Source organism: Accipiter gentilis, chromosome 23 (assembly GCF_929443795.1).
Source record: "Accipiter gentilis chromosome 23, bAccGen1.1, whole genome shotgun sequence".
NCBI lineage: Eukaryota > Metazoa > Chordata > Aves > Accipitriformes > Accipitridae > Astur > Astur gentilis.
The window spans coordinates 8,521,091-8,534,850 of NC_064902.1; the positions used below are offsets into that span (position 1 = coordinate 8,521,091).

At 40.9% G+C, this 13,760-nt stretch overlaps 1 protein-coding gene across 3 annotated transcripts in view; it reads left to right on the top strand.

The window, feature by feature from the left end:
• Positions 1–13,760, top strand: part of USP4 (ubiquitin specific peptidase 4) — a 50,806-nt gene that overhangs the window by 31,331 nt on the left and 5,715 nt on the right. For 2 of the 3 annotated variants that reach the window (XM_049827113.1, XM_049827115.1), the window contains 4 exons: positions 1,225–1,308; positions 2,070–2,164; positions 12,701–12,892; positions 13,441–13,529. In XM_049827113.1, coding sequence (XP_049683070.1) covers positions 1,225–1,308; positions 2,070–2,164; positions 12,701–12,892; positions 13,441–13,529 — 460 coding nt within the window. The other variant, XR_007509349.1, reaches the window with a different exon arrangement.

Below are 13,760 nucleotides of genomic sequence, written 5' to 3' on the forward strand. Positions count from 1 at the left end.
AAGGTTTCTTCACTGTGCCCCTCATACTTTTTGTAGCCTAATGTGAGTGGTGCATTGACTCAGGCCAGCAGCCAACCACTCACACAGCCTCTTGTTCACTCCCCCCTGCCCTCTTCCCAGCAGGAGTGAGGAGAGACTAGAAAGAACAAAAGCAAGAAAACCCATGGGTAGGGATAAAGATAGTTTAATAAGTGAAGGAAAAGTGGGGAGGTGGGGACAATGACACAAATGACGCGAAGGAAATCACTTGCCACTTCCCACAAGCAGACAGGTGCCCAGCCACTGTCTGAGCAATAACCTTGGAAGCCAAAAAACCCCTTTCTTTCTCTACCACAATTTTTATTGCTGAGCGTTACATTATATATATATATAGTATGGAATAGCCCTTTGGGCAGTTCAGGACCACTGTCCTGGCTGTGTCCTCTTCCAAATTATTGCCCTCCCCAGCCTACCTGCGGATGGAGCATAGCAGAGACAAAGAGAAAGTCTTGATGCTGCACAAGCACTGCTCAGCAATGACTAAAACATCAATGTGTTATCAACACTGTTTTAGCCACAAATCCAAAATGTGCACCATACAGGGTGCTATAAGGAAAGTAACTCCCTCCCAGCCAGCCTCAGTGCAGGGTGTGTCCTACACGGTGTGTCCTATTCTGGGTGAGCTCTGGGGATTTGTTTCAGTCTGAGGACATGTCCGGAACAGAACTCTTAGAAGAGGTAAACTGCAGCCTGTATTGATGACATTGCCCATCAAATGAAGGTTTACGTGGTCTGATCTGCTCAGGAGGGTCCATCCTTGTATGCCATCCACACAAATGTTTGCCTTTCCTGTCTGTCAAGACTTCTAACTTGACCTCCAGAGGCACTGGGGAGAATGGCTCTAGGATGTTTTTTATCACATAAAGAAGCAGCAATTTATGTTCTGAGCAAGCTGCTGTGTCTGGTGATTTTTTAAATTTTTTTTTTAATTTTTTTTTTTTGGTGGGTTTTACTACTGCTGAGCCTGATCAAAGCAGAAGGCCAACTATTTACGGCTCTTTCATTCCCTCCAAATCCCTGCTTTGTAAAGTAGAGCTGAGATACAGAAGGCCTTGAAGTGTGTGGCTGTGACCTTAACTTCAGCAGAACTCCTATAAATTAAAGGTTTTATTTCCATTTTCTTGCTCTCTGCATTGCATGAGTTTATTTTGCCTAGTATAAGCATGATGTTATCTTTGTTTCTAGTACCGGGTTGTGGTGCCGATGATGGGGGCCATCTCAGATCTGTGTGAATCACTCTCCAAACTCTCTGGTGTTCCTGCAGAAAATGTAAGGATAAGTGCAGCACGGTAATTTTGATAAATGTTTGTTTTTCTTGAAGCATTTTGGTGGCTTAGCTTTGAGATGGCTGATAAGCTGAACTTAATGAAATAGTGACAAAACCCTTACAAGTTTGAATGCTGTTCTTTGATTGTAAAATAAAAAGGTGCATGAAACAATCTGTGTTTATTCTGATACTTCCATTGCAGTAGACGAAGGGGCAGAAAGCTAACCCCCACCCCCAGCATTTCTGATAGTGTAGTTTCTTAGTACTGAGAGATGTTCTATGTCTGTTTTGGGTCCACCTCTTCTTGGATATCCTTTTAATAACAAAGGGATCAGGTGAGCTTTTCCAGAGGGAATGGTTTTCTAGTTGGTGGGGTATTCTTAGGATGCCAGTGTAGCACTTAAATTGATTTCAGTTAATTATAGATGTGACTGATCTGTGCCTGAAATCCTAGCCTGTTGCCACTTTGATCTTGGGATCTGTGCTGCTGTTTCCACCAGGCTGACTTGCAGCTGTTGGAATTGCATCTCCTCAGTACCTCTATAAAATCAGTGTTACTTGCTTTGTTTTTCTGATCCATCTTAACAAATACAGCTGATTAGCTACTGGGTGCTGTTATAGAAAACAGCGTTGATCTTGGTGTGCTGAAAATTCTGATAAAGAGAAAACAGGAATAAACTGTTGCTTGAATTTAAAGTTAGTTTGCCTAAATTTATGGAAGCTTTTATTATAATCTTTTTGCAAATATCACTTGCTGTTCTAGATGGTGGTGACAGACGTGTATAATCATCGATTCCACAAAATCTTCCAAATGGATGAAGGTTTAAATCATATCATGCCAAAAGACGACATCTTTGTGTGAGTAAAGTGGGAAGATGCCATGATGTGAAGAATACTCCAAAACATTCACTTTGGTTTCAGGATATAAAACCCAAATTCCCCCCTGCCCCCTCAAAACCTAAGCCTTCCTGTAGACCTTTTGCATGACTTAGCAGTAATGCAGCACTTCTCCTAGCAGCAGATCAGCATGTGCAGTGTTTAATAGGTGTTTTCCTAACACAAGGGAAGTCATGGCCCTGGGTAATGATGAACTTTTTGTTTGGTCTGTATTCCGCGTTTTGGAACTTTCTACAAGCCTATTTCAGAGATTATAACCTATGTCTGGATTACAATTATGCTTTCACTAGCGTTTTTAGGCAAGCTCAAGCTTACTGTTCTTATGCTCCAAATTGTCCAAAAGCCTTGGAGCTCTTATTAGGATAGCATGAAGTCTAAGCTGTTGTACTCTGCCTTTCCAAAAACCATCACAGTTGTTATAGCACCCAACTAACCATGACTGGGGGTTCTTGATAAACTCTTGACTGGTGCTTATGCTATTTGTATCTTAACTGTGGTTGTGAGGGACTTCAGCGAAGGTGAGGATTTGGTTGTGCTTGATGTTCTGCATACAAGTGGTGGATGAGATGTCTCCAGTCATCTGTGAAATCTGGTGAGGAGAGCAAAAGTCATGTTCCTCTATTGCAGCTGGAAAATGAAAAATATTGCACATGAAGTGCAAAACGGACTTTGAGGCTCGCAACTGAACCTGGGGCTTGTGAGGTCAAATCCAGTCCTTTATCATAAGTCCAGTCTTCCTCACATGAGAATATTCCAGTGCAAGGATGTTGCTTCTGTAAAATAGCTGTGCCAGTGTGAAGTCCGGCATTAATATACTCTGGTGCAATGTGTACCTTTCACTGAGTGGGATGCTGTGACATGCTGCTTGGTGCTATTCTGTCATGCTATCTGTCATGATCTAATTGCTGAGATGTAATGTCTGAGTTTTTCTGAAAGTTCTTGTCATGTTGTTTTCTTCAGTTGCACCGAAAGGTGTGGCCAGTTAGGATGCCTGGGAAGGACATTTGGCTTCTGTGAAATCCGTTTTGTGAGGGTATTGTAAAGTGTTAGATCGTAAGTAAGTCTGTCTCCAAAGCTAGTAAAACATTGAAAAAACAAGCAGCGTGATATTACAATGGTAATTACAAAAAAACCCCCACTTTCCTACAGGCGTAACATGTTGCGTATCCCTTCACAGAAAACAACTATGTCTGAATTGGGTCTGCTCAGATGGAAGCATTAGCTGAACTGCAGCTCCACATGTATTTTCCTTTGCAGTCACCACTTCCTTTTATGTGCAGGCGCAACTGTAAATGAGGTGATGCTGTAAGTCATAGCCAGAGTGAGTGAACTGACCTGGGTTAAAAACAACCCTGCAAGGAAGAAGAGAGGTAGAAGGAGGAAGTTTTGCTAATCCTGTACACCCTCTAAGATGTTTTCAGCACTGTGGGGCAAGAGCAAGCAGCCAGGCACCAGGGCAAGAATTAGGAGAAAGCTGCTCACAGGAACTTCCTTTAATGGGTGATGCTGCCAGGAAAAATATATGTAAAGTAATATTCTAACCTACAGGTAAAAAACAGCATTCATATATTGAAATGGAGTCTTGTCTCAAAAATGAGACAGCAGAGAAACACTGGTTCATAAAGAGCAAAACTTCTTATTTAAAGGTAAATGCATAATTACTTTTATTGTGGACAATCTGCTTACCTTGTCTGGTTATAAAAAGTGTGCTCTTAGGTGTTCTAAGATTTAATTAAATCATTCAAGAAATGGTAATAGTAGTGTGAAGGTTCTTAAATTCCACTCTGTTTCCATCTGTTAAAGTCTTGTATCTGCTGAAGGAGATGTGAAAGGAGGGATTGACAGTTCATCAGTTTTGTGTTAAGAATGGTACAAGGAGGGAGTGATCAGGGTGGGTCTTCAACCTGGGATTTCTGAACTGCAGGTTTGAGTGATTCTTTAGGAATTTTTACCCTTTTGCTGTTACTTGCTTGTAGAGCCTGAGGTGAGCAGGCTGTGAGAGTGTAGTGGCACTGGCAGAAACTTTGAAAATTGTCACTGAAAGGAGTCAGTTGGTTTTAAGACTAGCTGTTTTAGGTTTTTGGTTTATTGGGCTCTTGCAAACTGATGACACTGGGAATATGCTGAAGGCTTTTTTCTTTTTTTCTTTTTTTTTACTCCATGTGTTACGTGTTTCTAATATCTTTCTAAGAAATTATGATTTTTTTTTAATTTTTCTTCACAAGAAATGTTTTTAATTTTTCTTTGTATGTAGCCCATGATCTAAGGAGTCCTTGAGATCTCTTAAAACTCTTCAGTAAGTTGAAACTGTCTTCTATAAGTTTTTTCACGCTTTCTAAATCTTAACGTTTAAGACTGTGAGAATTCTCTGAGTTGCTTTTGGAGGAGTAATATGGTCTGTTTGGACTTGGTACATCATTGCTAAAAAAGTGCATAACTTCCGAAGTAATGTGAATATTTTTGTCCTGCTGGCTTCAAAACTTGTTTTCCATTGGGGAATGTACTTGTAGCCATGGAGATGCATCTCTGCCTTCTGCTTCTTGCAGAAAGGATGATTTTATACCTGCTAGAACCCCATACCAGCACTTCTAGCTGTCACGCTGGCCCTTGTATGTTTTCCTTCAGTGCTGGAACTTCTCTTGGGTTGCCTGCTTGCTTTTTTTGATGAGAAGCGAATGCTGCTCTGACTTGCACCTACGACTGCGACCCACCTTGGGGCTGGACCCAAGCACTGCAGTGCTTGCTTTGTGGGCCTTTTCTCCAAAACCAGAGCAGGACCAGCCCTCTTCACTCCTCCTGTATTCTCTGGTTAACTTGTTCCTTCTAGCCTAACTGGTTTAGTGTTCCTAAAGTATCCTGCTTTTTACGTTTTTGGCGTGAAAACATATCTTATGCTTATCCTAAGTGCTGATTGACTAACACTCAGCATTTGTTCCTGCACCTTAGCTGGGTTGGTGCAACTGTGGAACTAAAAGATAACCTGGGTCAGGATACAGGGCAGTGTTAAAGTAACCGTTCTCTTGTCTGGCCTGGAGTGCTGTGTTGCTCTGGACACAGCAGTCCTGTTGTACCCATGGAAGCGGCTCAAGAGTGGGGCAGGGGTGGATTAAACAGGAACTTCTCAGGTGCTCTTCAGGCTGTTACATTTCTGGCAGAAGTTACCAAAAACAATGTGTCAGATCAGGGTTTGCTGCCTTCCTGAAGATGCGGTGCCATGCATGGCTAAAGAATGCGGCAACCTGGTGGTCCTATGTTCAGGTTGCTGCTGCTGCCAGTAACTTCAGGAGTTTCTGATATCCCAGCAATTTACTTACCTTCTTAGATTACAGGCAAATATCTTGCTGTTTATTAAATGGAGGAATAAAAAATATTGCGAAAAAAATCTTAAGTCTTTCAGAATCTTCCACTTTTAAAGAACTAACTTGCTTCCACTTGAAACTAAAAATATGTAATTGAAATAATGTAGAGTTGAGAAATATTCTGTTTCCCCAAAGTCAATGAAGAAGACTTGAGTGCCCATTAAAAAGCATTTTTTTCTTTTAGTTTTAAATTAAGGCAAATTCTTTAGAGAAGTGACAGGAAAAGACTTGCTTCTTATGACTTGAAGGATGGCTCTGTATGCCTGCATAGTCCACAAAATGTTCAGCTTGGAAAAGATCCCCTTGTGCTGACTGGTGATATAGTTGTGGGGTGTATCACTAGTTACACAGAGTAATGTATCTCTCTTCTGTTCCTGAAAGAAAACTATCTTTGTATTGCTTAATGAAGGGGAACAGCTGCCTTTTATTAGAAAGTATAACTGTGTAATGTTTCACAGTGACAGTATTTTCACCCAAAATTCACAATTGAAATATATAACAACCTAAAAAAGATTGAATATAGCATGCTAACCCATCAAAAGTTTATTTGCACTACATTTATACTGGATATTGCCACAAAATAAACTTCTAAGAAGATTTTCTGAAGTGTTAAGTCGGACTGACAAGATAGCAATTGATTTATAAGCAAGGAAGAAACCCTCTATAGCTGCTTGCCTACCATGTTTTGAAAACATAATTTTTCCTAAGATTGGTTTGAATCACTTAATTGTCTTGTGTAGTAAAACTAAAACATATCAGCTTCTATTTTAGGAGATTAGAAGTTACAGAAAAGATGAGTTTTTTAATAGCATTACTTATGTTACAAATCAAATAGGAAAACTGCATCATTTCAGGATATTGTGCTCACAGTGCAGCAAAGCTAAGTGAGAGGTTATGTCAGCTGTCAGGTGAGAAAAACAAACTGGAGAGGGATATCTGGTAATTATGGTACCTTTTGCAGGGTGTTTTCTTAGGTACTAAATGTTAACCTAGATGTCTTTAAAGTTGACATATAATATACAACCTGGGATATGACTGAGGACCCTTAGTTAACCATTTGTATTTAAATAAGAGGTATTTTCTAGAATCAAAACATCTCTTGTATTTAAATTAGCATGATACTGTCTCATGTACTTGAACTCTTTCCTAATTCATTTTTTATTGATCCCATTCCTTTTATATACTGATCATCTGTTCTTATGTTCTGGTAATGTCCAGTGGCAGGACTTTCCTGTTGGCATACTGTCACATGTACATCTCATTACTTGTTTTAAGTAATTGAAGTTAGATGCAAAGTTTCTTTCACTGGTTAGAACACAAAGTGCAAAGAAGTAAGCAATTCAGAACAGTTAAATCAGTACAGTGTATTCAGAAATGGGTTTCTCATGTGTACATTCCCCGAACTTATATTTTAAAATTGCAGACTGCTCAGTGGGTCCTAGTGATTTTTGAGGTGTTTTCCTGAAGGATTTTGCTGCCTAGTCTTTGAATTTGGATGTGCTCACAGGTCTTTCCATTTGTTCCTTCCCAATAGCCACACTGAGAGAATTACAAGAGAAGCTGTGATAAACTTAAGATAGTACCCTTCAGCGCCTGGTGGTAGTGTTTAAATCATCTTTTTAACAGTGTAACAGTTTCCTCACCTGAAAACTGCTCCTCCCTTCCACTGGCAGAAACAAACCCAGGTTGTGTTAGTAATTGTCTGTGGTTGTTTGCTAGAGTCTGAGAACACAAAGAATGAGTGTGTAGTGATAAGGGCAGCTACAAGGCTCCTGGGCTCTGATTGCTGCTCATGAGGAGCTGCCATCACATTGTTCCTTTGTGCCTTGCTTTCCTTGTCCCCCTCTAAACAGGACTTTGCTCAGAGTCCAGCAGAAATTCCACCTGTGATCACCTGGGTGGTTGTCTTCTGCAACAGAAATCAGTTGTTTCAATGGTTCTGAAGCTTTAGAGTCTTGTAGTAACTTAAACTGGCAGTTCTTGCCTTACATACATTTCTTAGCATCACCTTAAGTTGTCTCAGGACTGAAAAATTGAAATATAAGTGGTCAGTCTCTTGCAGTATTTCTTCAGGTTTGCTTTGCTTAAAGCAGTAGCAAGACCTGGGTCTGCATATGACAAAAATAACCCCATTGGTTCTATAGACTTCTGATTTTAGGGTGTTTGTGTGCTAGCCAGCTAGCGACACACATCTCAATTCAAAATTCAAGGAAGATTTGAAAAGTGGAGATGATCTGTGTCCCAGCAGGGAAGTGATTTTAGGGGGCAAAAATAAAAAGTCTGTATTTTTGTACTGTTGTCTTGTTTTTAACACCGATGTCTGTTAAGTCTTAACTTTCGATTTAGGCCTCTTGTATTGGTTGATTACTGAGCAGAACATAGATTTCCATGAAATACTTCAGTTGTAAATGTCACTGAGCAGGAACTCACACAACATGTTGCAGTAGGAGTAGTGTAGCTGGAATGTGCTTTATTGTTTTTCTATTTGCTTGACAGAGGGCATGGTCTGCAGGCACAGATACTGTAGTCCAGACTGTACTGTTGATGAATACTTGTGAAATGTGCAATATGTGGGATGTACAGAATATTGAGCTTGCACCTTTTTTAGGTGATTTCAGTGGTTGGAAAAGCTGTATTTTTTTCCTGTTTTCACCATAGGAATATGACAGAAGAGACGTTCAGCTTTGTGTGATTTTTGCAGAGCACCTTGGACATCTTGAGACATGCATTGTGAATTTCCATGTCCCCCTAAAGTGGTGGGAGATGCTGAATCTTGGGGGGCGGGGCAAGAACTGGACTCCATTTGGAATTTAAGCTGAATGGACAGTAATTTGGAAAAAAAAAAAAAGTCTGCCCTGGATGGCTAAGATATGTTTTCCCTTTCAGCTGCTCAGTTTCTGGCTCATCAATTCTTGTGATGTATTACCTTACCTGGTATGCTCTCTGATATTAAAACTTCAAAAAGAAGACATGTGAATGTCACTGGGCTTCTTGATATTTAAGCGACTTTAACTGTCAGATGCATCCCCAAATGAACCTGGCTTCTTTTACACGGAAGGACAAAACTATACATTTTCTTCTCCAGGTCACCTGAAAGAGGATGAGAATTTGGGGCTAGAATTCTCCAAGCCTCTTCTTTCACAAGGCTTTGCACTCATCTCTTTCTCATCACGGCAGGCTTGGAAACATAGTGTAGTCCTGATGCAAGATGTGTTAATATGTAGCATCAGAGAAGAGGTGAGATGCTTGCAGAAATATAGGGGTTTGATATAAGACTTGAAGCAAGATTGCTGGCATGATGTGTAGGGGCAGTGCAGCCAAAGAACGGTGGGACTAGCCCGCTTCTCACAGCATTGTAAATGTTTCTCCTGAGGCATGTTGTTCCTGTGAAAGAACAGGGAGATCTGTGGCAAATGATCAGAAAGTCACTTATGTAAAGGTGGTCTGCAAATCAATTTGACAACACCAGTTCAGTGTTTGTGCTGAATGCTCTCATTCTCCAGGCTAAGCAGAGAACAGCATTCAGCACATAACCGAAATGCTTACTATTTCTTTTTCTTAGGTTCTGTGAAGTCCAGCCCCGCTAGGACCTCCGGCTCCCGCTCCAATGTAACACCCACACATGCACCATGCTGGTGATATCACATCACCCAGGGATCCTGCTGGAGCTTGGAGCCGGCCTACAAGGGGTCAGGTAAGTGCCACTTGAAAACAAACTCCACAGCCCATTTCAGGGGTATCGCTCTTAGTATTTCTTCTTAGTTCATAAGGCCTAAGAAGAAAAATGTTTTGATGGATAAACTAGATACCTCTGTTCTCTTAGCCTGGCTAATGGGGCATATAATATAATATGTATTGTTTACCTTGATACAAGTTTCACAAATTGATTTGCAGGTCACCTTTAACCTATAAAAAGTGTGCATATTTGAATAAGATGCATTTAGTTTGCCATACATACCATGTTTTCTGCCTTCTCTTACAACATGCTGTGTATTATGTTTAGATGAGTTCATGGTCTTGAAAAACCATGACTGGCTGCAGACATGTCAGGTTTGTTAATGTGACTGAGGCTACAACAATTATTGAACTGAGTTAGTTAGGGCAGCAAATCAGCTAGTCCAGTAGTGGCTGCAGAAATGTCAGGTTTGTTAATGTGACTGAGGCTACAACAATTATTGAACTGAGATAGGTCAGCAAACCAGCTAGACCAGTAGTTTTATATGAAATGTTTGAGATGTGCAAAATCTTGCAGCAGACTGATCTAGAAAGTTTGTTCTCTCTTGCTGAAATTGATGTTTTCTTGTTTGAAATGAGGGTTTGTGTCCTTTCCAAAATGAGCTTGTTTTTTTTAAGCTTTGTAACAAATCTTGCTGGTTGAATTCCCTCATCCTTTTTAATCTCGCTCCTCTGTAAGACTGGCAAAATCCTGTGACCAACTTCTACAGAGCAAACTACCTATTGCCTGAAAAAGTTACATTTGCAGTTTCTTATCTCTGAATTTACTTGTTTCTATGTCTTCTGGTATTATGAAAGAAAGCAAACAGATCAGGAGTATTTCCATCTCCTAGAAGAGATCAGAATATGTGCAGCATTTTCACCCAGGTTTTTTCCAGTCCTCTGTTCATTGTTGTTGTCAACTTTTGAACCTATTGTACTTTCACAGCAGCATCTCTGGGTTGGTGTGCAGTAGTAATCCTGTTCAGACGGATCTTTTTGTCAGCTTCTGCAATGGCATTTTTTTCTACACTTCTCTGTTCTCTTACAAAATATACTACTTTTTTGTTGTTGTTGCTATAGACTGACTTGTGATCCACATAGTGTTTTCCAGCTGGAATTAATATCATAGATCCCAGAACTTGGGAGGGTATGTTTCAATAACATACAACATACATGTTAGCCTGGTGTTTAGCTCAGAACATGTTTTGCTTTCAGTGCCCTTTCATGTAGCTCTGCTTTGTCTTTCTGTAGCTTTTCATGTTCCTGTGTACCTGCTTAACTTTAGTTTGCAAAGGAACAGAAGTTACCTACTTCATTGCTCACTGCCTCCTTTCTAAATTATAACCACAGACCTGAAGCCTTCATAATGCTGATGAAGACTGGTCAAGTCCTACCCTATTGCACAGCAGTTTTCAGACACTCTTCAGAGTTGTCAGGAATTATAAAGGCAACCAGCCAATATCCAGCAGTGTGGTAGCAACTGAGCTAATGATTCTGACTTCTAAAACCAGGTTGTGTAGTCTGGCATAGCATCATCTTTATGTTCTATTACTTTAATTAAGTTGCAAGACAGAAAATTACAATGTATTGTCCAGTAATTCCCAGTATCAGCTCTGTAGCCTTCTTTAAACTATAGATAAAGTATTTTCTCGCAGTTTTTTTTTTAGAAGGGATGGCTGTTGCTCTAGTTATTCAGAAAATGACAGATTCTGATTCTGATATGTCTGCCTCTAATACTAGTATGTAAAAAGCTGTTTTGAGGTGGAGTGGGTAGAGGGGCACTTGACTAACCAAGTTTGTTGTGTTTCACTGAGAAGTGTGCAAGATGCTCTTCTGCAGAGTGTTATAGGGGTACAGCATGCCGGCCGTTTGTGATGGATGGCACCTGCATATGGGTAATACTTAGCTTTTGCTTTCTGTCTCATCTGTTCCGTCGCATGGGCAGGACTTCATTCAGGTGCATGAGGGTGGAGTATAAATGGGGGCTGCATTAACTGCTGCTTGCAGAGCACAGTGTAGGTGGCATGAGAGGCAGTCACAGGAATGTTGAGGAATGTGTGTATGTCGTGTTTTATAGGATTCCACCTTAAGGGTCTCATAGGACCTGGAGTTAATCATAGATGATATTCTGGGACTGAGTATGGTCTGTTGTTATTTAAACAGTGCTAAGTAAAATAATTCAGCTCTTTGTGGTGCTATTTCTCAGGAAACTTCAGCAGGTTTGAACTGTATCCAGTGCTGGTATCCAGCTGAATAGCACTGGCAGCCTAGAAAACCTCAACAGCCATTTGCATTGCACAGTCTTATGCTGACTCTGGTCTCTAATGCTCGTGGTGGGCTGGGCTGGGACTCTCTGGCAGGATATTTTTCTTCATGTACTTTACTGACTCAGTGCAAGTCTGGGATCCCTTTTTGTTTAAGTACGATGGAGCAGAACTACAACTCTGAAGTTTGTTCTTTTCCTTGCTCTACAAGGGCATTTTGAACACAGGAATAAAAAAATGTTTCTTGGCTCTTGAGAGAAGGGAAGTGGCTTGTCTAATGTAAGACAGCTGTTAAGCGTTGGTACATGCAGCTATGTGATTGTGGTCTTGGTTGTTATGTGTAGTGGCTTCTTTCATGAAATCTTTCTTTCTCTTTCAGTTTTAAGATAAGTCTGGGACAGGTGACTCACCAAATTAAAGAGCAGTGTGACTTGGCATTCCTGAAAATGAATCTTTTGTAATGGATAGCCCTGAAGCGAACAATGTGATAGTGTTGGACTATGTAGTTTCTTTTGACTCTGACATCTGCAAATATCTCATTTGCTTTTTTGCCCAGTTGTACAAGCTGTGTCTCAGTCTCCTCACTGTTCTCCAGAGCTGTTTGTTTTCTTCCAGAATGTTTTTCCTGTGTGTTTACTGTCCTTGGATTTTTCTGTGAAGCAGATGTTTCCAAACTCTTGGTTTTCTGAAGCATTGGCTGCTCAGTGATGTGAGCTCAGGCCATTAACTGTACGAGAGGCTGGGAGAATGCAAGACCCAAGGTATCAAGAGGGTTTCTTTCTCCAGAGGGAACGAACACTGTCTGAGGGATTTCAAAGTGCATTTAGTATTTTTCACTGCCATTGTGATCTGGTTGAAGCAACATGTAGTTGTCAGGTTAGTGTCTTGAGAGGTGAGTGGCCATAGGGGTGTGAATTAGGAATAACGATGGAGGGAATGTGGCAGTCAAGTTGGTGGTAGGTATGTATCCTGTGCCATTGTGAGCCATGGGAAGTGTTCAGGAAACTGCTCTGTAGCATGAAGACAGAGTACAACCCTTTTTGTCCTTCTCAGGAGGACCTGGTGGAGAGACTTGTTGGACTGAATTCATGTTGGTTCTACATGCTGTGCTTCTTGGCAGTGGAAATAACCCATGGAAATACCTGTCTTTTGAACAGATACGAAGTTTGCAAGTCAAGTGAGGATGGCTCGGATTACGTTACTCTCTCTGTTTACTTTCGGGAAAAGACAATGAGGCAATCCAGCAATACTTCAGGGACCGTACTCTTTGGTCAGCCACTATTAATATCTGTGCCGAAGCACAAGCTCACTGTGGATCACTTGTACAGTGTGGTTTTGGAGCAGATCAGGTAAGTCATGTCTGTACCTTTGAATCCTATGCAAAGTTCTCGTGGTCACTTATTCAATTACACTGTAATAGGATTGTCGCATCCTTGTTAATGGGAAGAATTTTCCTTGACTTGTGTGTGGTGTATAAACCAGGATTTGCATTGCATTAGTGTCTGGAGGCCGCAGGGACATTTCAAGGCCCTGTTTTTTTTGGTCTCTGTAAAAGTGGACTGTAAGATAATGCTAGTGGCAGTCACAAGGAAGCTATCTGCTTGGTGTTGCAAAACGGGTCAGGAGCAAGCCATGTTTTCAGTGCTCTCAGATGGAGCCACCGTAACTTATTTTTGCCTTTTCCATTTACTGCCAGTAAAACTTAGAACAAGTAGTGAGAACAGAGATTTACTGAGTTGTTGGTGTTTGACTCTTGGCCTGTAAATGGTGCTGTACAGTATGGGTTCTGATTTGCTGAGAGGGATTGGAGAGCAAGAACTGATGATGGAGAGAGGTGCTATTGTTCTGATGTACAGCTTTGGTATGATTGTGTGATAAATGTATTCCCTCTCTTTAGCCGCTATGTGAAGCTCCCTTTGACAGAAGAATACCCTACAACCTGCCCAGACAAAGGAACCTGCAATGGCTCCAGTGGTGTGGTTGAAGGTAAAGTCCTTTCAAAATAGGCTGGAAGCTTTTTAGCACTTAAAGCTTTTTATTAACATTTGGTTGTGCTGTGTGTATTTGGCTTAAGCTCTAGCAGATTGTTTTTTCACAATGATTAAACCACGCTATTGCATAGGACTTCTGCATGGTGTGGTGAGAAATCTTGTAGACCATTTTCCGTCCAAGGGACATCAGATATGCGTAAGCAGGAGCAGGGCAACAAGGTGTGGT